This window comes from Epinephelus fuscoguttatus, linkage group LG10 (assembly GCF_011397635.1).
Source record: "Epinephelus fuscoguttatus linkage group LG10, E.fuscoguttatus.final_Chr_v1".
Lineage (NCBI taxonomy): Eukaryota > Metazoa > Chordata > Actinopteri > Perciformes > Serranidae > Epinephelus > Epinephelus fuscoguttatus.
The window spans coordinates 29,210,633-29,232,184 of record NC_064761.1 but is presented as its reverse complement, the minus strand read 5'-3'; the positions used below and the strand labels follow the sequence as shown (position 1 = coordinate 29,232,184).

General features: G+C 42.1%; 1 protein-coding gene across 2 annotated transcripts in view; it reads right to left on the bottom strand.

Moving 5' to 3' along the window:
- Positions 1-21,552, bottom strand: part of tle2b (TLE family member 2, transcriptional corepressor b) — a 127,150-nt gene that overhangs the window by 31,166 nt on the left and 74,432 nt on the right. The window contains exons 5-8 of one of the 2 annotated variants that reach the window (XM_049588712.1): positions 9,879-9,941; positions 6,666-6,740; positions 3,078-3,258; positions 706-722 (exon numbers count right to left, since the gene is read on the bottom strand). In XM_049588712.1, coding sequence (XP_049444669.1) covers positions 706-722; positions 3,078-3,258; positions 6,666-6,740; positions 9,879-9,941 — 336 coding nt within the window. The remainder of the gene's footprint in view (positions 1-705; positions 723-3,077; positions 3,259-6,665; positions 6,741-9,878; positions 9,942-21,552) is intronic. The other variant, XM_049588714.1, reaches the window with a different exon arrangement.

The following is a 21,552-nucleotide window of genomic DNA, read 5'->3' as shown; positions in this document are numbered from 1 at the left end:
GTTTCACAAGTTAACAGAATGCACACAAAGGACTCGTCTGAATAGGTTTCACTCCCCACCCCTCCTGCAGTACTGGCAGTTGTGCAACTCTCACCAAATATTAACTAACAATAGAACAGAACAAGTTCTGTTGGGAAACATCTTTTCAAATGGATCTCAGTGGTGTGATATTTGGTATTTAAATTTTACATCAGACATTAAGGGGCCTCCTGTAGTTGACATTTCATACACTGGATACACAGCACACTCAAGTAAAGACTTTTAAGCAAGAGACACTTGTTTCCACAAACACTGACTGGCATGCTCCGGGCAGCAGTTGCCATTAACTTGATTTTAATCCTTTCACTTGTTCTGTAAGTCTTGTAGATTACCAGAACATTTGTGGTGCTGATAAACAAACAGTTGCTTGTTCATCCGTTCACTCAATTTGTACTCTCCTCCAGATAACAGCAAAATGCTGTGAGCTCAGATGTTAGTGTGATGGAGGAAACCTTGAGGAGCTCAAGGTTGATAGCGCTGAGCAGCTATTGTGCCGCTTCTGGCTGAGCTCCAGCACCACACAGCCTTTTTTTAGAGGCCACTTTACAGTGCGTCTCCATTTCCCCTCAGTTTATCACTGTCACACGCACACACACGCACATACACACATGCACTGAAATGTGAGTGTAGACGACACGTACAGTACACACATACACAACTACTCACCCTGCTGGGTGCTCCCTCTGGGATGGGGCGGAGAAAGGTAAGGAAAAAGAACAGAGTAGAGAGAAAAGAGGGAGTGAGGGAGAGGGGTAAAGGGGAAAAGAGAGAAAGTTTGACGTCAGTCCTGATAATAATAACAACAGTCCCCCAGTCAGCCAAGGTTAGGCTGAACTACGGCTGCTCCTCTCTAATAAAGATACAGACCCGCTATTGTGCCCGATTCCAGCCTCTCTATCTTTCCCTCTCTCTGTTCTCCAACCAGACAAAGCTCGCTGTCTTCCCCTGCTGCCTCTTTCAACGCTCACTATCTTTTCACTTATTCTTCCTCTCCTATGTAAGAACAGAAACACACACAGCTGCAGACACGCATAAGCTCTCACACAGATGCTTAGCACGCCAATATGAACACATTGATCTCTCTATCTCTCTCCCTTTCTACTCTTACTTGTTCCCTCTTTTTTTATCTCTTTCTAGCTCTCAGTTTATTCATGAGAAAGTCTCTCTTGGCTTGGTGCCTGAAACGGAGCGCAAAGATAAGATATTCTATCGGGGTGAATGAAAGTTCATTGGGAGAAAGCGTTTCTCCTGCATTTACACAAGTGCCTTGAATACGTCTGTCCATATTATGACAGCAATCTAAATGAGCGAGTTCAAATTCAGTCCAAAAGGTGACTTCCTGTTCAAATGACACAAAAGCTGCCAGTCACATGTGATGTACAGTTTTGCTTCGCATTTTATCTGATTGAAAATGATTATTCTGTGGCTGTAGTCAAAGTTTCTCTCACTGCTGCTCACGTGTACATGCAGAAATGCAAACATTTAATTTTTGCATATTCAGTTTGTAATGGTTCTATTATGTATGATTTCTCAGAGTCTGCTTCAGCACCTCACTTACTGAACTTATTAAACATCTTCTCAACATGTTGAATAGTCTAATTGATTTTCAATGATGAAATCTTTTGTGTACACTGACCTGAAACAACTGAAAGGACACAGATTTTCACTGTAACTATGATATATGGTACTTTAGAGTAACTCAGTGCTATAAGGGTGAAAACTTCTGCATTAACTACACAATTTGAACTGCCCTGTTCACATCCTGCTCTAAATACCACAGTGTTTCTCCAATATTAATCAGAATATCTTCCTATGAACTTTTGGGGCTCTTCTTAAACAATCTAAAGTGCATGGCACAAATGCATTTAGGGTGTGTCCAACTACTTTTGCTAGTTAGTTTTAGCTTCTGTAATAATCCATGACGCTACGCTGCTCCTTGTTTGTAAATGCGCACAGTGTCTCTAATAATGTGGAGTCAGACAGCTGCTCTGCAGCTCTGCTCTGTACTATGTTCACATTTAAGAGAATGTAATTTATATGTTCCTCATTAATGTTGTATCATATATTAATGTCTTTTAAATAGCAGGAAGATACAGCACGACTCTGACTTTAGACCAGGTCTGCCTCAAAATAGGAGTACGCCAAGAATTCACCTGACCCTTGGGGGCGCTGTGTTCTTTTATATACCTAGACTCTGTGACGTCTATGGTTGTTGCTCGTTCATTGTTTGTTTATCTTCCGGCTTTGCTCTAGTCACAGTGAAGATGGCAACCGAGAGAGAGAGACTGTTGCTGGAGCTCGAAATGATCGACACTGAACAACAAATGCTCTTATTACAAATGGTACGACGAAGAGAGAGGCGACTGCGCCAATGGTCTGTAATGGCAGTGTTGTGGTACTGCAGCAGGAAGTGAAACCTTGGGAAATGCCGGAAATGATGTAGTTTGAAGGACCAATCATAGCTCTTGCGGTCTGCGTTGCCTCGACGCGTGGTTACAAATTTTTGGAAGTGCACATCACGTCTCTGCGTTGGTCACAGAGGGACACAATGCCTCCGCAAAGCCCTCTGCGTCTAGGTATGCAGAAGCATAAACCTTGCTTAAGAGCCAGGTTGTACCTACACACCCATGAACGCAAGCATTGTTATTAACACAATGTGGGCGCTGGCCATGAAAATGACAGCTGTGTTGGTCTAAACTAGCAAGGACATTTGCGTTGCCCTGTACATCACTTTGTGCCAGGTGTAAGATATGGCTCTGGGCCTTCTAACCATGGCTAAACTGTTTTCTAGTTGATAAAAGCAGTTGCCAATGACTTTAAGTCGCAAGGTCAGGTGAGATGGTCCAACTTATTTTCAGACAAACAAGGAACAACAATTATTGCTGAATTTCCTGTCATGAATCTGTTTTAATTAGTAGGCTAACGTGTGTAAATGTCAGAGTTTAACGCCCCACTGCTCCGGCTACAATTGGTTCTTGTAGACAACATTTAAATCTTTTGGAGACAAACCTGAGGATTAAAAGTACACGGTTCTTTACCTCTGAGATGTTCGGGATCAAGGTGGTTGCGCTCATCTTTGGAGGCGAGGTGGGCCGAGACCCCCAGGGCCCCGGTCAGCGCAAGAAGCCCCGAGCCTCCCGCCCCCAAGGACAGGCCCGATGGGTGTGGCGTCAGAGGAATGCCAGGGGCATGGTGAGACAGGTGCTGGAGCTGCTGCTGCTGTGGCCACAGGGAAAGGAGGGAACGGGGAGGGAGGGGTCAGGGAGGGATGGAATCATACAAGGGGGTGGTTGGTTAGAAAAAAACAAGGTGAAGAAGAAACGGATAGAAAATAAACATCAGAAAGTGCAAAGAACAAAGAAGAAAAAAGTTGGGAGGTGAGAGAGATAGGAGGAAAGGAGAAGGTGAATGAAATGAAATCCACATGGAGAGCTCAACAGCGAGAGAGGAAAATAAGATGAGGGAAGATAGGATGTTAAAGAGATTAGTGGATTAAGAGGTGAGAAAGATGGACACCAAGGACGAGACAGAGGTAAAGGAAAGATGGAGGAGAAGGAAATTAAATGGTCGGGAAACACACAGAGAGTGGAGGAAGGAGGAGATGGAAAGTGAAAGACAGAAGGAGAGTCGGTGAAAGGAGGCGAGGGGATGAATGGGATTTATTATGAGGGAAAGGCAGGAGGAGGAAGATTGAGAAAGAGGCCAAGGGAAAACACAGAGAAGGTAAAAGAGAGGGAAGAAAATATTTGAGTCAGGGAGTAAATGATGGGGAGGAACAGAGGGAAATCACGGTGGAGGCAGTGAAAAGTGAAGGAGAATTAGATGAACGGGAGGGAGAAGATAGGGAGAGAGGGTAAATGAGCACAGGAAGAGGGAGGGAAAGTGTGTGCAGTGGAGAGAAAGCAAAAGATAAGACGTAGTCAAAGACAATGGGAGAGGAGAAATGAGGACAAGGCCATAGTGGGAGGAAGAGAATGATAAAAGATTACAAAAGGAGAGATGAGAAAACCCAAAAAAGAAAACGAACACAAAGACAAAGCAGGAAAGAGAGGATGATGGAGGATGGAGAGAGTAAAGGGAGCAAAAGAGCAGCTAGAGATAAAGAAAGGCTATTATCCTGAGGGGAGCATTATGATGTGTTGCCGTGTGTTGTTTTGTCAAGCCGGTGTTTTCGACACACATACACTCACACAAACACACACACACACACACACACACACACACACACACACACACACACACACACACACACCTTAGAGACGGCGGTGTTTGTAGTGCTGGGAGAAACAAAGGGCTTTAAGTAGACAGTAATGTGATCAGTGCTCTGACAAGCTCTGGAAAGCCCCGTCTGCGAGGGCACTCAGGAGCATCACTGCATCTGTGTGTGCATGTTAAGACATATGTGCAGACAAGCATGTGATAATAATATGTTGGCCTTGGTCAGGTGATCATGCGCTGTTAAGTGTAGGTGTGTTATGAGCGTGTCAAAAGTTATCGGTGTAGTTAAGGCATGTATTTTGTTTAGAGCTTCTATCGGAACAGTGTCTGTCGAAGCTCAAACTGAGCCCAAACCATGGCAGCAGTTTTGGGCCCGGGCCTGATTAAAAACCTGAATTTACACTCTAAATAAAAAACTAAAACAAAACTAATAAAACTAAAACATTTATCACAAGCCGAGGACTGCTATCTTTCCTAGCACGACCTCTCCTCCTTTTCTTTCTTCTGTTATTTCAAGAATCTGTCGTCAGATCTGCGTTTCACACACGACCGGTTTGGCAGAGCCGGCTGTGCCCCTCAGTTTATCCCTGTCTTTGAATGCACACGGCATGTTACGCACTCTCCCTCTACTGGGGAAGCAGAGGCAAACACTGCCAGCCACGTTGCTTTGCAGCCCTTCTCTCTCGGTTTCTCTTGTTTCCCTCCAGTCCAATGCAACTCCTGCCATTTATACAAGAGAAGGGCCAGTTTAATGTGTCTCCTGTGCAGTGCCCTGGAATTGTGCATGTGAGCAAATGACCCCCTGATTCTAATTCTTTGTCGGTATGAATCCTAAATCTTACTATCTTCATTAGTTATAATGGGTTAACGGCAACACAGCCCACATTACACAGACTGTAAGGTGTGCATTAAAAAGCACTGTCTGGCACTGGGGGATTGCAAACCTGACCTGATTCAACCCAGAGGAAATTTTAAGAAATTACAGCGCGTCCCAGCCTGAACTGGGCAGGTCTACTGGGCCCCGTCAGGTTTGGGCAGAAAATCAAAATACATTGTGTGTGTCAGTTTGTATGTTAGCTTCAGTTTAATTTAAATATGACAGCTTTCGTCCAGGGAGAGTATCTAACACAGAAACCTTAATACTGAGTTGTAATTAATGCAGTGTACACAGTGCTGTTGTTGTACAGTAAGTAGGCAGTAATATAATCCATACTCTGACAAGAAAGACTGATGACAATCACTGATTTGTCAACCCGGTCTCACTCCGAAGTCGTGGAAATATTGTGCTTGGCCGGTGACTTGCAGCATCAGACACTGATGAAAAAAGCCGTCGGCATGATACACAGCTGGTTGCCTTTATAGTTTCATAGCACTTGGTGGGGTCAGGGGGACATGTGGCGGTATAAGAACGAAAATTAAGGTTGCAGAAGTCCCAGCAGGGTCGGCATTAGGTCCAGCAAACACCAACTTTCACCCGGGAGAGTGTTGTTTGTGTCCTGTAAGATTATAAAGCCAAACCCTGGTATTTTTTCCTAAACCTAACCACGTGTGTTTGTTGTTGAAGGAAAAAATATATCAATTCGCTGTGTTGTACCTACATAGTGCGTTTATTTTGAAAGAAGACAATGCATGTAACAGGCAGAACTTGACACGGCGTCCCAGAATGTCAACAACCAACACATCCAAGATACCTTTCACGTCGTATCTGAACATGGAAGGTCCGTGACCAAACATCAATATGTGACGAGGTCGGAGTGAGAATGTGTTGGATTTCTTTCTGTTCTTCGACTGTTTTTGTAAAAGAGTTCCTGCACAAGAGACTGAGCCAAAGCTATGATGTTTGTCGTGTTATTTGGCAAGTTGGACTGGTTACTCCAAATTTTTAGTAGTTACTCATTTAAACTTCTGTCAGCCGGAAGCTTCAAAATTGCTGCTCCCAGTTATTTTACTGGGAGCAGCTTAATATAAAATTGGCAACAGAGTCCAGTAAAACAGGATGAAACATCACAGTTACCACTGCCACATCTGATCCCTGGGCTTCAAATAACAGTGGGACACCACACAGTCTGGATGAGACGCTGATTAACACCTGACTCCAACAGACTGCCTCTTTCAGTGGATATAATAAAATGAAACATGCGATGATGCATCAAAAAATAAATTTTCAAAGTCCAGTTTTCAAAAAAGAAAACCCTTCTCTGTCCATTAGCTGTGTTCATGTGTGATGTTTACATCTTACATCACCTGTTTGATGATCCATTTTTATCTATTTATAGACCAGTGACTAAAGAATTTAATCAGCTGACTTTCATCTGCTAGATTAGTTGGCAAGTCTTCAGTTGCTATGCCTATACGTGCAGGTGTGTGTGTGTGTGTTTGTGTTGTCAAGATGAATGGAGGTGACTCACCCCGATAATGGCATTGAGTTCAGCCATCGTGACCTGCTTGGCCCTCTCCACTGCTTGGACCACCTGTTGCTGGTGCTGCACACAAACACACACAAACAGCATATAAACACACACATTTAATACCACAGGAAGAAAGTAAGGATAAACACGCTGGTATAGATAAATACACACACATGTAAACAAAATGTATATCACATGTAGGGTCAGTAATCACACTGTGAGACCTGCTAATAGACCAAACTTGAGAAAAGGTGCTAAAACAACCAAACTCTGCTTGTACAGGGTGAATAAATATAAATGTCTGGATTGGGCAACCATGCATTCACACAGCGCAAACACTGACAGAAGAGTCACACACAGAAACACACACACTGTACACGCACACACACATGCTCAAAGCCACACTAACTAAAATCTCAGTTCTGTTTACACAAAATCCCAGTGTAATCAGTCACACAATCGCAAATATGCATGTGTGCAACAGTGCTGGCACACACACTCACTCACTCACACCCACACACAGAACAGACACACAGTGTCAATATTGATCAAACTGACAGAGCTGTGACCTTCCTGTCTCCAGGGAGCACACTCATCAGTGCACACTCACACTCCCAGACAAAAAGAAGTGTGTCTGCAGGTTTGTACTCAGATCTACACACTCACACACACGCAACCAGCACACACACAGTCAGACCGACACTACAACAATATATTTAACTTCAACAACCGTGCTCCTTTTACTTAAACTGTATTAAATGGATATAAATACAAAATTATAGCTTCAAGAAGCAATTAATGGAGGCCAAGCACAAACCAAGAAATAGTGATAATCTCGTAGAATAATAAGAGGGCACAAAGCAACGTGTGGCTGTATTTAATTTAATGATAATGGGATCTTAATGTTGAGAAAACAATACAGTTTAATATTACTCTCAAAGCTAGATAGCCTTCTTTATGTAATTTACATAGTTGGCTTTAATACTATCATAAGTAATTCTGTATTGTCTCCAGTGACACAGATATTTGTTTAATACGAGTCCCTTTTGACCTTGCTCAGATCGTTTGATGCAAAGCCACAAGACCACATATGAGGCATATGCAGCTGACAGCACATGTTCACACCATGGGGCATGAAATTATTAGTGCCACAAAGATCAACTGATTGTCAGCTGACACGACAGTCCTTTCAGACACAGGAACGCTGCTTTAATCCTAATGCAGTAAACTGTATTTGCCACACTGGTAAACTATGATGACAATGTTTCTGACTGATTCCTCTCACTTAATGATCAGCCGGATGTTGTGTTTAATAAAGATATATTTAATTAAATTGCAACTGTCAGATTTGCTTTTCCAGCAGAGGATGACTTACCGAGGTAGCTTGAAATAACTGGGATGAAATTCCAAACTAAAGCCTCAAAGTCAGTAATGATAATAATTACGTTTTACTTGCAATATTTGTTGTTGTATGAGTGTATTGAGGCCCAGATTCACCAAACCGACAACAAAGAACTAATGGTGACAAAGGAAGACTATTTAATCACCTGTGTCTCAGCTTAAATGTTGCCCTGAATGCACCGCAAAGACTACAGCCACGGCACATATGTTCTGCACCTGTGTGAGAGAGAATAACTCTCCATACTAGCAGATGGGTGCAGCAGGCCCAGAGGAAGAGCGCTGGGCTTCGATGTAAATGACCAAATACTGGAATTCCAACTTCAGTTCATCACACGATGCCATTAGGCCCATCTTGGAAAGGTCTTTAAATCAGTGGATGCATTTTTTTTTAGCATCACAGGGATTTGTTTATCAGAATTTGAACCATTTGGTCTGATAACATTTGGGTGCTTAGTTGAGCGCAACATTTAACAAAGGTAACGTTACAAAATTCAGCTCCATTACAACTCACAAGGTTCACTGACAAAACAACTGTCTAAACACGTTTTCCAGACAAATATAACGTCATTAGCACAAGGCTATAAGGCGCTTCACATTGTATAAATTAGCCTAGCGACAAGTGGAGATTTCCTCTGCTCATATGAAACCAGGATAAATCACACACAAGACTTAAAATGATATTTTGTGGAGGCTTTATTGTCTTCACAATTTATTGTTTCTTATCTATGAAATAAAAGTAAATAAAGGCTTTGTTTCCACTGAGGGAAATGGTTTCAGCTTACAAAAATAGACAGAAGGTCTGTGTCGCTGCGACATGTAGTTACATTTCTGGAGAGGTGCACATCAGGTCACAGTGTAGGGTACGGCATCAATTTGACACAGAAGTATAAATCGGACTTAAACCAGAAGTAACCTGATCAGCCAGAGGAAGTGTCTGGTGCGCTAGCGGTATGGGCGCAATGATGCAGAGGCAGTGCCAATCATCTGGGTAATTTTATATGTAGCATTTGAACATTTTGGCTTCATGCACCGCTGAGCAGCTTTCATAGGAATGAACAGGGTTTTGCCTCCTACGCTGTATCCAGTTGTCTTTATACGTCCGTGTGGGGTAGTCTGTATTCGTCATTCAAAAAGGGAAACCTGAACACCGACTGGACGGTGTCAACACGCTAGATAGTCGCTTAGAACACTGACAACACAACCCGATGTTGAAAGAACAAATTCTATATTTATAGCAAAAAAATTCATAAATAATTATGAACCGTTTCTGCTAAAGAGCTTAATGGCTGAAAAAATACTTGTACCTAATATAAAAGGTTTGTTTCGATCTCAGCTTTCTTATCTTTAGCCATTTGTTTGCTGTCCTCACTTCTGTTTCTCTTGTACACTGAGCTGAACTGCCAATCAGAGAAGTTTCATTCACCAACGGGGTCTGCCATCTCCAACACCGATCAGTCAAGGACTGATTAGTACAAATGATATGGGACACACCACAAAAACTAAAACAGGTGCCCATCAGTGGCACGACATTGGCGGCCGACCATCAGCTTGGTGAATCAGGGCCTTTACATTGTGATACATTGTGAGCACACAAATTAAAATCAATCTTTTTGTCAATATCATGCGAACTTCTGAATTTATATTTTGCTCAGCATGTAATTTCATCCATTATTATTTTCATTCATTAATTATTCTGAATGCAAAGAAAATATGATCTATATACAGGCCTGGGGTGTGAATAATTGTCTCCTGATTATGTGTGTGCATATTTTGTGTTTATCTGTAAGTGTGTCTGGCGGTGGTGACACTTACCTCTTGAGAGAGGAAAGGGATGATCTGAGCGCAGATGGCACTGAGACGCTTGACAATCTCCGCCTGTGATGGGAAGAGAGGGGGATGAGGGAGAGACAGAAGGAGAGAGAAAAGGATATATGATCATACCGCAAGATAATAAGTACACAATGAACATAGCGTATGATACACCTTTACAGCACATTAAGCCTTTGCTGCATTAAAACATCTTTCTAATGAGCGAGGAGCTCCGTCGGTGACAACTCTATGAGACGGAGAGAAGACAAATGTGGGAGTGAGCAGCAGAGGTGGAAGGATGGAGGCAGCATTAGAGCTCCAGTCATCATCTGGTCTTTTAGCACCATCACACTCTCATTTAGCCTGGCCTCACACGCTCTTCCTCCATACCTCTCACCCTCACACACAAACATAATGAGCCAACAAACACACACTCACAAAAAGCAGGAGACCTCGAAGAATGTCTCTCTGAAGCTCTCCACCTGTCACAGTCGGCTATCCAGTGAGTGCCATTACATTTGTCTATTTCCTAAAACTCGTAAAAACCATAAAAATGCTCTTTCTTGCCCCCCCCCCCACCCCCCACACACACAGACAACACATGCACACGTGGCAAACCATCCACAGAATACAGCTGCCTGCACACACGGACACATAAAAACATAAGCACACACTCTCCCCGTGTCACACACACACACACACACACACACACACACACACACGCACGCACGCACGCACACGCACACTAACACACTCGCAAACACACACTGAACCTCTGCGGTGTGTCTAATTCTATCTGTCTGAGTGCCCTCAGCCTCATTTTGTTCTCTTCTTCACTCAGCCGTTCTCTCTTTTTCTACAACAGCTCTCACACTGAGCCATTATTACCCTATTCATCCTCTTCCTCCCATCCTCCCCCCGCTCCCCCTCCCTTGCCCACTTTGTCTCGTTTTCTCCCATCTTTCTATTTTTCTATATTATTCCCTTTCTCTCTATTTTAATTTATCCTCCTTCCTTTCTCTCCGACGCCCTTTTACTTCCACTAACATCAGTAGCTTGCTCCTCTTTTTTCTTTGTTACTCCGCTGTCACACATTACCACGGCCATACTCACTTTTTATTTTTATTTTTCCGCCCTCTATCTGTTTTCTTTTCTCACTCCTTCTCTCTCTGCATCCCTCTCTCCTCACTAATGCATGTTTCTGGCACTTGAAGATACTGGAGAAGAAGAGAGAAAGACAGCAAAGGGGCGATGGAGGGCAATGCAATGACTGACAGGGCTGTATACACCATCATGCAAAGGCTCACACACACACACACACACACACACACACACACACACACACACACGATCAACCGGCCTGTCAGTTACAGCCATTCTCATCATGACTTCATAAACTGGCTATCACCAGACACACAGCTCTGTTCCAAGGACAGACACAGTCTTATCACATCATACATGTGTCAACGTATGCGTGTGTGTGTGTGTGTGTGTGTGTGTGTGTGGGTGGCTAGTAACTTGCGCCTAAGCTCCTCAGTATATTTGGAAAGATATGCATGTATAGTATGTGTGCGCTGACCATACAGAGGAAAGTGACAATGAGAGACAGGAACAGAGATGACAGTGGAGAGAAACTTTTTTACGATATTTCTTTTTGCTGTTTATTCTGCTGATTTCATTTATTTTAAAGCTTTCTGTATGTTTGTCTGCTTGATTTCACTTTATCCCTTTATCCCTTTTATCCCTTCCACCTTTTCTAAAAGATGATAACTGGAAATAAAATAGGGAACAGGGCAGACGCATGGTGGGTAGTGGTACTCGATACTAGGGTTGAGCCTGTACAGATCCTGTACAGATAATGTACAAATACGATTATCAGCCGAGTAAAATGTGTCAATATCTGTGCTGCTGATGATCAAAACTGATCTGAAGCTCAATCCTGAGATTGTTCTGTAAATAGTTTTCTAATAAATAATAAATATAGCAACTTCTGATCAATTTCAGGCTTAAAATACCAACTTCTGGTTCAGTTCCACCCATTTCCATTTTAAGCCACACCCACTTTGGATTAAACCCCACCCATTCCAAGTACAGATACGGATACCAATAATTGAGTTGGTTGAACAGATACAGATACAGATACAGATAATGGTGTACTCACTCATCCTCACTCGATACCAGTAAGGTCTTCTGGTCCTGTCCCACACATTGTTTAAGCCACACCCACTTCCTGTTAAACCCCACCCATTCCAAGTGCAGCCACAAATACTGAGAATTTAGTTGGTTGAACAGATACAGACACAGATACAGATACAGATACAGATAATGGTGTACTTGCTCATTGTTACTCTATACCATTAAGGTCTTCTGGTTCAGTTCCACACATTTCCAGTTTAAACCATACCCACTTCTGGTTAAACCTGACCCATTCTGAGTACAGATATGAATACTGGTAATTGAGTTGGTTGAACAGATACAGATACAGATACAGATAATGGTGTACTCGCTCATCCTCACCCGACAATACCATTAAGCTATTGTCAGTAACCCAGCACCAATGGTGTTAAAACGTCTCCGGTCAAAGGATTCCTTGATTTTATCCTTTTTGCACCCAGATCTAGAAAAACAATACAAAAGATGGGTGTCCTTGGACTAAATGTGACATGTGATTGGCCCATTACCACAGGAGCTTCAACCCTTACCGAGTGAGGTGTGGTGAAGTCGGTATATTTGACATAGTTGGCAGTTCAGCGTGCCGAGATGCCGCCAAATGGTCAAAAGTATGGCTATACTACATGATTGTAGTGTAAAAAAAAAGTATTAAATGACATACTCTATTGATATTGGTATCACTTTAAGGGTACTGGTATTGGCACTGGTACTGTAATTTTTCAAAATGATACCCAGTCCTAAAAGAGTCTGATAGAATAGAAGAGAAAGCTTTATTGTCATTATGTATTAAATATAATGAGATTACTGGTGCCACTCTATTAGTGCTTTTAAAGACAGGTCAAACACAACAACCAGCTAAAACATGAAATAAACACAGCTTTATAATAGTTATTATAGCAAATCATAAAATAAATAAAATCAGTAAAAGACAGTGGTTAAAAATACTGCATGGTGTAGATATTGTACATGATTATTGCTTGTATAGTGTTCTCACAGCCCAGGGAAAGAAACTGCTTGTTAGTCAGGAGGTGCAGGCTTTGAATGACCTGTAGCACCTGCCTGAGGGCATCAGGTCAAAGAGATGATGTGCTGGGTGGGAGGAGTCATGGAGTATAGATCTGGACCATCTCAGGCAGCAATGACTGCATGAGCTCTACATGCTGGCTTTGATAACACTTAACAAATGTATCTGTTGCCCTGTTTGAATCAACCTGTGCTTCAGGTTTGGGGATTGGGAAATGTTCTGTTATCCATCAGAAAACATCACAATCTGCTGAAATTTTAATCAGTAACTTGCCAAACCAGAGAGAGGTTCTCATGGTCAACTGACTCACCTGAACTTGAGAAATGGTTTAACAAGGAAAAAACTGAATATTTAGTGTCCCTGACCACTAACATTTGAAGGAAATGATTTGATTCCAGAGACAAATGCTAAACTTTGTACATTCAGGGTATACATTATACATGTTTCCTTTAATTCACCTGGATATGCTGCATCATCTACTCTAAATCAGCTGTCCTCCCGTCAGTTACATCTCAGCTACTGCACCTGATTACTCCCTACCAAACAACAGGTTGTCCTCAGGATACAAATCCTCTCAGATTGCCCGGCTCAGCCAATCTGACAGAAGTGATCCTGGACCATAAATCAGAACCAGACAGAACAGGACAGACCTGAACATACTCGGTCTACGGAGCCACTTTTGTTTACTGTTTCTACAAAGGTAGCGGTAACTTTGACTGAAAGAATCAATGACAGAATTGTTATTGAATCAATAGCAGAGAAGTAGAAATAAACAGCGCAAAGAAAATAGAGCTTCTGCTAAATTATGTGGATGCATTAAAAACATTCAGAGCAAAAAAACGAGTTTTTTTTTTTAGTAAGGATTAGCTCTATTCTGTTACAACAGAAGAAACATCAGCCGCTTTGCATGGCCTTGACAGCTCAAATATTATCCAGGGACAAAATAAATGTACTCCAACAAGTTCTATGATAGTTGACTAATTGGTGGATTTCCCAGTGACCAATTTAATGATATTAATGAATTTCTGAATGATTTTAGACACATAAAGTATCAGGTAAAAAAGAAATGTTAGGATTAGCTTCCACTTCTGTTGCATGTTTTTGGCAGTCCATTACACTGGGTAAGAAGTTATGGATTACTTAGCTACTTATGGCTACATGAAGCTGCAAATTTGAGTGTTAATTCTCAGTGGGTTAAGCACTACTATTTGGGTTTAGCCCTGCTGCTACTACCTGTGCTCATTGCACTGATTTGTTTGATTGATGGTAACAACAATATCAATTAATGCAAGTTAAACCACAGAAACTACAATCATTGTATATTTTGTATATGCTACATAAATGTACAACCCGATAGTTATTGATTAACTTCCACAACGCAACAGCATCCCAACAACTCCACGCTCTGGTTGGGAGGCAGTGGGTGGTGTGATGAGTCCAAGACGCCAGTCAGCCGATGGCTTTACAATAGAGTGAAAGTGAGCCGGGCTGAAGCAGTCTGAGCCGGGCCAGGTGTCAGAAACAACACGGCACAGTCTCGTACCACAGCCCTGCCAAAGCACAGCCACCAGGGAGTACTGGCAAAGGCTGGCCGGATGGAGGGATGAACGGATGGAGGGATGAATGGATGGGTAGATACAAAGGAAGAGAGGGGGCTGGTCAATAAACACCTGAGGGCACATACGCTGCCAACTGGCACGGGGACAGAGAGAGATACAGAGAAAGAGAGAGGCTTTAAGTGAAACAGAGATAAAATGTAGGTGAGGGACAAAGAAGTGCAGAAATGCTTTTCATTTCAAAGAGTAGAAAAATGATTCTCTGAAACAGACAAAAAGATGGAGGACAGGAAAACGGGAATGAGGGTAGAGGAGAAAATGAAGAAGAGGAAGAAAGTGCAGGACAAGGACAGCCTGTTCCAGAGGCTGTGGTGCATATTAGCCTCACACACACACACACACACACACACACACACACACACACACACACACACGGTGTGCTCAGACTTGTCATGTCGTCAGATTGCTGACAGGATGATAACCACAACCAGGAAAAGGTTTAGATGATGACAGTGCCTTGTTGCTGCATAATGATACAACCTGAAATGTGTGACAAGGTAACACACACACACACACACACACAGTGTGTATACACACACACACACACACACAGTATATCAATCAAACACGTAAATCCAAAATCTAACCTACATTATACCATGTAAACATATTTTCTATGTTAAGTAAGTATCTTGGATGGTCGAGTCAACTCAAGTCTATTCACAAATCAAATTTATTTTAAAACAGAAGTAATACTAAGAGCTTGCGAGTCACCACATGCTCACACCAGCACTCACTAATACACACAAACTGTATTGATTCATTTAAATGAATCACTTAAAGACGAGATGCAACAGACAGCACAGTCACAGCCAGAGAAGAAGAAACGCTGCAACGTGTCAGAAGCCGAGAGCTGAGCAGTTCAACAACCTGCAAATGAGCAGCGACTTGTTACACAGGTGTGCTCACCTGATGTTGAATTCTGAAACTTATTTTGATTTCAGCTGCTCCATCTGTTTCTATCAAGTGCAAAGGGTGAGGAACCTGACTGTAGCTACTGTATCTATGCCGTCCCTGTGGTATTTACAGCAAAATTATAGCAAGTGGAATAAAGCACGGAGGGCAATAACCAAGACTGTGTCATCCCTGTGAGGTTGTATGATGGGTATAATACCAGGGAATATGAAAAATAACATTTCATATAACAATAAATACGGGCTAAAAAAATCTCTATGTATTTATCAACATTTTAAAAGCACTACAATTGACTGTAATAAGTGTATTTCCTTTAAAATCTCTGCTCTGTAGACAGTGATGCCGACAAGTAACAAGAAGCACAGGAGACAGCTTGTGTGTGCAGGAGTAATGAGAATACAGCCTGTGTGTGTGTGTGTGTGTGTGTGTGTGTGTGTGTGTGTGTGTGTGTGTGTGAGTGTCAGTGTGTGTCCTCTTAAACACAAGTAAATGGATGCGAAAAAAACTGGGGAATATCAAGGGAAAACACAAGAGAAGTCTTTGAATTGCAGGGAACAAAACAAAGAAAATGGCTTGAATACAGGAAGTTGCAGCAGGTTGGTGATGGTGCTGAAGAATTGGGCACTGAGGGTTCAGTCTGTTGTTGTGTTGGCTTTTGAATTTATTATTTCTGCAATAATTGTCCTGACATTGTGTTGAGAAACCTCCAACAGGTCATTATCGTGAGAGTTTAAACACACAAAATAAAGGTCATATTTAGTGTCACAGTAATAAATGCTTACTGGACCTGCACTCTACTGCCATCAGGAAGAAATCCATCAGAGCACAAGGAAGCAATTTCTACACCAACACTCGGCTCGGTAGATCAGAATGCAATGCAGGGACAAGCGCGCTTTGCGTAAGAGGCGTAATTCAAAATTTTTCTTGACTGGAAAAACTCATTCTGCTGCATTTACTTTGCAATCACTACTGCTATTGCTACTGCGCTCCCTCTCCACCCACATGTTTAACCCACAGCGCAAATGCAACACGTTCCTGCCTGTTCTCTGAAGGCTGTCAAAAGACATTCGAGGAAATGTAGAAAATGACTAACTGAAGTAGAAATAGACGAGATAGGTGGGTAGATGAGGCGGTGGGTACATTGGAGAAGAAAATAATAACACTCGCTCACAAAATAAGCCATCACAGAGTGACGGTGTAACAGCGGTTCTGCACGTGGAATTTTCTTTAAATAATGAGCCAGCGTCTGACTGTTCTGACAAAGACAAAGCTTGTTGTAGAGGGAGGGGGTCCTTTTAGAGTAAGATCTGCCCCTGAGCTATTTTCTTTCAAATGCCTGGAATGACAAGGCGTCCTGCGTTGTGTAACTGTAGCATATTGGCAGGCTGGTGAGAGGTATAAAGTGATATATGGAGGTTCACATGCAATGCATTCTAATCAGGCCCAGAAATGTGCACAGGCTCAAAGGAAGGGATGAACTGACAGAAAACAAGCTCATGTTTTTTCCCTTGCACACTTTTCACTCTGTGACACTACAGTGAACTTGAACTGGAACATCGGGGAGGACTCTTCCCTGTGAAAGATCAGCATTGTATTTGGTCTCCCGTCATGATGGCGAGCAAGCAACAGTGGCCGCGTTCATCTTGCCAATAAAGCTCGGTGAATTTGAATGTGACGAGCGTGGGCTGAGATTGGCACGGGAGGAGGGAGATGGTGCCCAGTGTGCTCGGGCACTGCCAGCTGTGCCAGCCTCTGAGTCCCACTACGGCTGAGCGAGCCAGCTTTATGGAGGGGGGGCCTCTGTGTGTGTGTGTGTGTGTGTGTGTGTGTGTGTGTGTGTGATACCCCACTCCTCTACTCACTCTAATTGCTCTCAACAAAAAATCTCTGCCATCTCTCCCAGCCCTTATTTTATTTCTATTCCTAGCACCTCTCTCAGGCTCCTTACCGGAATAGTTGCTGGTTTGAATCCTTGGAAGCAGATTGTGAGACAGAATGAGCAACGCTCAAGCGAAACACTTAACCTCCAACTGCAGAGGACCCCATCTGTAACAGGCAACTTCACAGTAAATGTGTGCCACAGAGAGAATGTGATGCACGATGTTGATGGAAAAAAGGATGTGTGCCCAGTCAGCTTTACCTTGAGAGAGAGAAGGTTACACAAAATGGTTTTGTAGAGACAGGAAGCGCGCCGAGGCTCTGACCTTTACACTTCCTCTAACTGGTTGTTCATAATATTGGTACAAAAAAATGTGGACATTAATAGTGTGTGTATGCACTGCAGTTATTAGCTGTGCCCAAAATTATTTCTGTGTTCACTCATTCAGTATTTCCTGTATATTAAACATTTAGAGCTGAATAATCCAGCTGGTTGATTTATCAGTCGATCAACAAAATGAATGGCAAATATTTTGATCATTAATAAATAGTTTATTATTTTTCAAGCAACTTAGAAGTTCTAAGTTGTGAGTATTTGCATTTTGCTTTATGTTATGTGATATTAATCAAAATATTTTGGGATTTGGGACTGCAATTTAACATCAGCTGACGGCTAAATATATGTGGCACAGAAGCAAAATTAGGGGTGTAACGATTCAGTGATCTGGATCTATATAACGATTCAATGATCAACAATCCAGTATAATCGATGCAAAGTGAAAACGTCGATCTATATCATCATCTTAAGGATATGCTTTTACTTTGAAAGTCTCCGTCACCATCAAACAGTGGCAAGCAGCCGAGAGAATGACGATGAGGATAACGTTATTTACTCAGGAATAAATCAGCGATGTGGAAAAATTTTTGATTTTGGATAAAATACAGTTAAACAGACAGAACACATGGTGTATGTACACAATGCTGTTACAAAATAAAACACGTTACCTGTTACCTGTCGGGTTCTCGCTCATTAACTTTTCACTACAGCAACATTAGCTGCTCTGTTTCAATAATGTTCTGCTGAGAAAAAAAAAAAAAACATGCATGCAGGCTGAAATTCAACTGAGCTGTTTAGTCAGGAGATACAGAGCCTTAAACCAACTGTGAGTAAGAACAAAGGTAATGTTACATGAAATTTGTTAAGCTGAGTGGTGGAAAAAAAGTCCGCTGGCCACTGGGCTAATTTATGCAAAGCAAACATGCTAAAGCTGATAATGAGTGACGAGCAAAAAACAACTGTTTTATCCATGAACCCTTGACAGGTATTGTTGTTAATCCATGTTTTATGGCTGTTGAGAGAAGTTTGCCTTCGGGTCTTTAAGAAAGACGGAAGTGAAGTTTTAAGATGATGGTTTTGGTTAAAATAAAAAGATTTCTTCCAGAGGGGTCTTTCTGGCAGAATATTTATGTGTTGTTTTTATATTTTATGGTCAAAAGCAGAAAGAAAAGGAGTGGCAGTTTTTTCTGTAACAGACTCATATCAATCGCAGGCCCCTAAATCGCATCTAATCAAAGTTGTATCGTGCAGACTTTGTAACATCAGCAAATATTGTATGTTATCCAAAGAACTGATATAAAATAGTATCGTGATTTACACACCTAAGCAAAATGTTATGTAGGTGAAGTGGAGCGGGGTTTTCTACCTGCTACACAGACTCTGTCTTTGTAGCGTGTGGTTACGTACCAGACTGAGTGTGTATTTTGTTTTTTTCAAGTGTCAATAGAGTTGTTTATACAGGGGGTTTGGAAGCTTATGCTATCTTAACTGGCAGAGAATTAATTAACTGGATCATTTTAACTACAGCATGCACTGATGTGATTTATTTACTTTCAGGTGAAATGTAAAAAACACCATCAAGGTTACTCTGCTGCTTCACATTGCCTCTGGCACAATGAGATATATGCCTGAACTTCTTTTTAGATAGATCAATGTAATTTTAACCTCTTGGAGGTGTGTGTAGAGTAAAAAAAGAGAAGCGTGGAGCAAGGCCCTCATGGTCAGTGTAGCTGCTTCGGTTGATTCTACTGGACATGTCTGCTGCAGTGTTGAGTCGCATCCATGCCCCATGTAGTTCGGCGAAATGGTGATCAGCATTTTTCACAACTTTCCAACATCTTTAAAGGGGCAATAAGCGGAAATTCATCATTTCTAGACCGAAGGAATTAAAAAATCGCTATGTGCTGAGCAGTAAACTCAGATTTTGGAAACTTACGATATGAATCATCATCATTTTATATCTAATAACTTTAATACTGACATGTATTGGAGGTAAAGCATTGGATTCTGGGATATTTTTTTTAATCAAAAAGTATTGTGCATGCTATTAAGTGATTTCAGAATAATAAATAATTTCACATCAATTGTTTAAAGCATCCTACACCTTTAAATTTCCAGGCACTGTCTATTTAAAAACATTGGAAATACTTTTTACTTTTATGAGTTGTCAACAGAAACCTTCCTGTCTGCATTCAAATTTCTTTTAGATTGTGAGAAGGAAATTATAATTTAAGAGGGTTGTTTATTAATGAAACCTGTAAAGTGAGAACTAATGTAAACTACAGATGTGTTTCACTTTTGGGAGGTGAGTTATGGAATGGACTCAGTGCTGATTTGAAACTGTGTCGCTCTCTGTTGAGTTTTAAAAAAGCCTTAAAATGCAAAATCATTACGGATTATAATGTAAAATGATCATGTAAAAGAATTGTGGATTATAATGTATTCAATTATTAATTTATTTATTTCCTGTCATTGGTATATCTGATATGCTGGGTTATCCTTTGGTTAATATGGTATATTTTGGTTACTGACTTTGAGAACATTTGTGTGAAATAATCTTTGTTTTTCAATATGTATGTAACTGAAATAAAAATTATGCATTCATTCATTCATTTTGGAAACAGCCATATTGTATGTTTCAGTGTCTGCGCGCTGCATGTGCACGGCTGCAGAATACCCTCATTTATTTTCACGAGTCAGAGGGTGTGTACATATCACACACGCACAAACACAATCCTGGAGCTTATCTCTGTCCCCTGCTTTCTAATTGGGCTGCTCTCCCCTCTGTGAACAGTTTAAGGTAAATATTTGTAGCCAATGACGCACTAATCACCCACTGATTGGGGTTGCAGGCACAGAGCTGTTCAATGAAAATAGCCATTCCTGCTTCCTCTCATTCAGCCCCCCACCTCCTCCTCCACCTCTTCTCTTTCCTCTTTCTCTCCATGCAATCAGCCTTCTTCTTTCTCCATTCTGCCAGCTCATTTTTCCACTTCCACAGTATCTCTCCTTCCCTCGCTCTGTGTTCTCTTGCTCTGTTTTCCCTCAGTGCACTTGGCCTTGCTCTTTTGCTCTGCCCTCCTTCTCATTCTCTCTCATTTCTTTCTCCTTCTTGCTCTATCTCTCTGCCCTGCTTCTCTCCCAGAATCTCCCTCCACCCTCCCTCCTCCTTTCTTTTCTTGCTCAGTCTTGTTTTCCTCTCTCCGCCCTCTCCCTCTCTCCTCTGGGCAGCGAGCCAGCTCCTCTTCCCTGGCACCGAGCCAACTCCTCTCCTCCTCCTCCTCCTCTTCCCCTCCCTCCCTTCCTCTATCCCCCTTGCCTCTGATTGATGGCCCCTCTATTCTGGAAGGAGAGGAAGAGAAACAGAGAGAGAAAGAGGGAGTGGGAGAGGAAAGGGGAGCAGCAAAGCGCACACCAACACCGAAACACACACACAAACACTAAGAGGCACACACACACGTGCACACAAGCACTCTCGGAATTGTGCGCACAAATACAAGTACACACACACACACACACACACACACAAAAGCAACAAGGGCACACAGAAAACCAATCCAAACAGAGCAGAGGAGAGCACACATACAAAGAGCTGTGTGCAGAGCAAGCAGAGCCTCCCAGCATGAGACCAACAAGCACACACACTCACACACACGCACGCACGCGCACACATTTCCTCAGACACATACACACACATAAAGACACAGATTCAACCTTCAGTGCAGTAACAATACA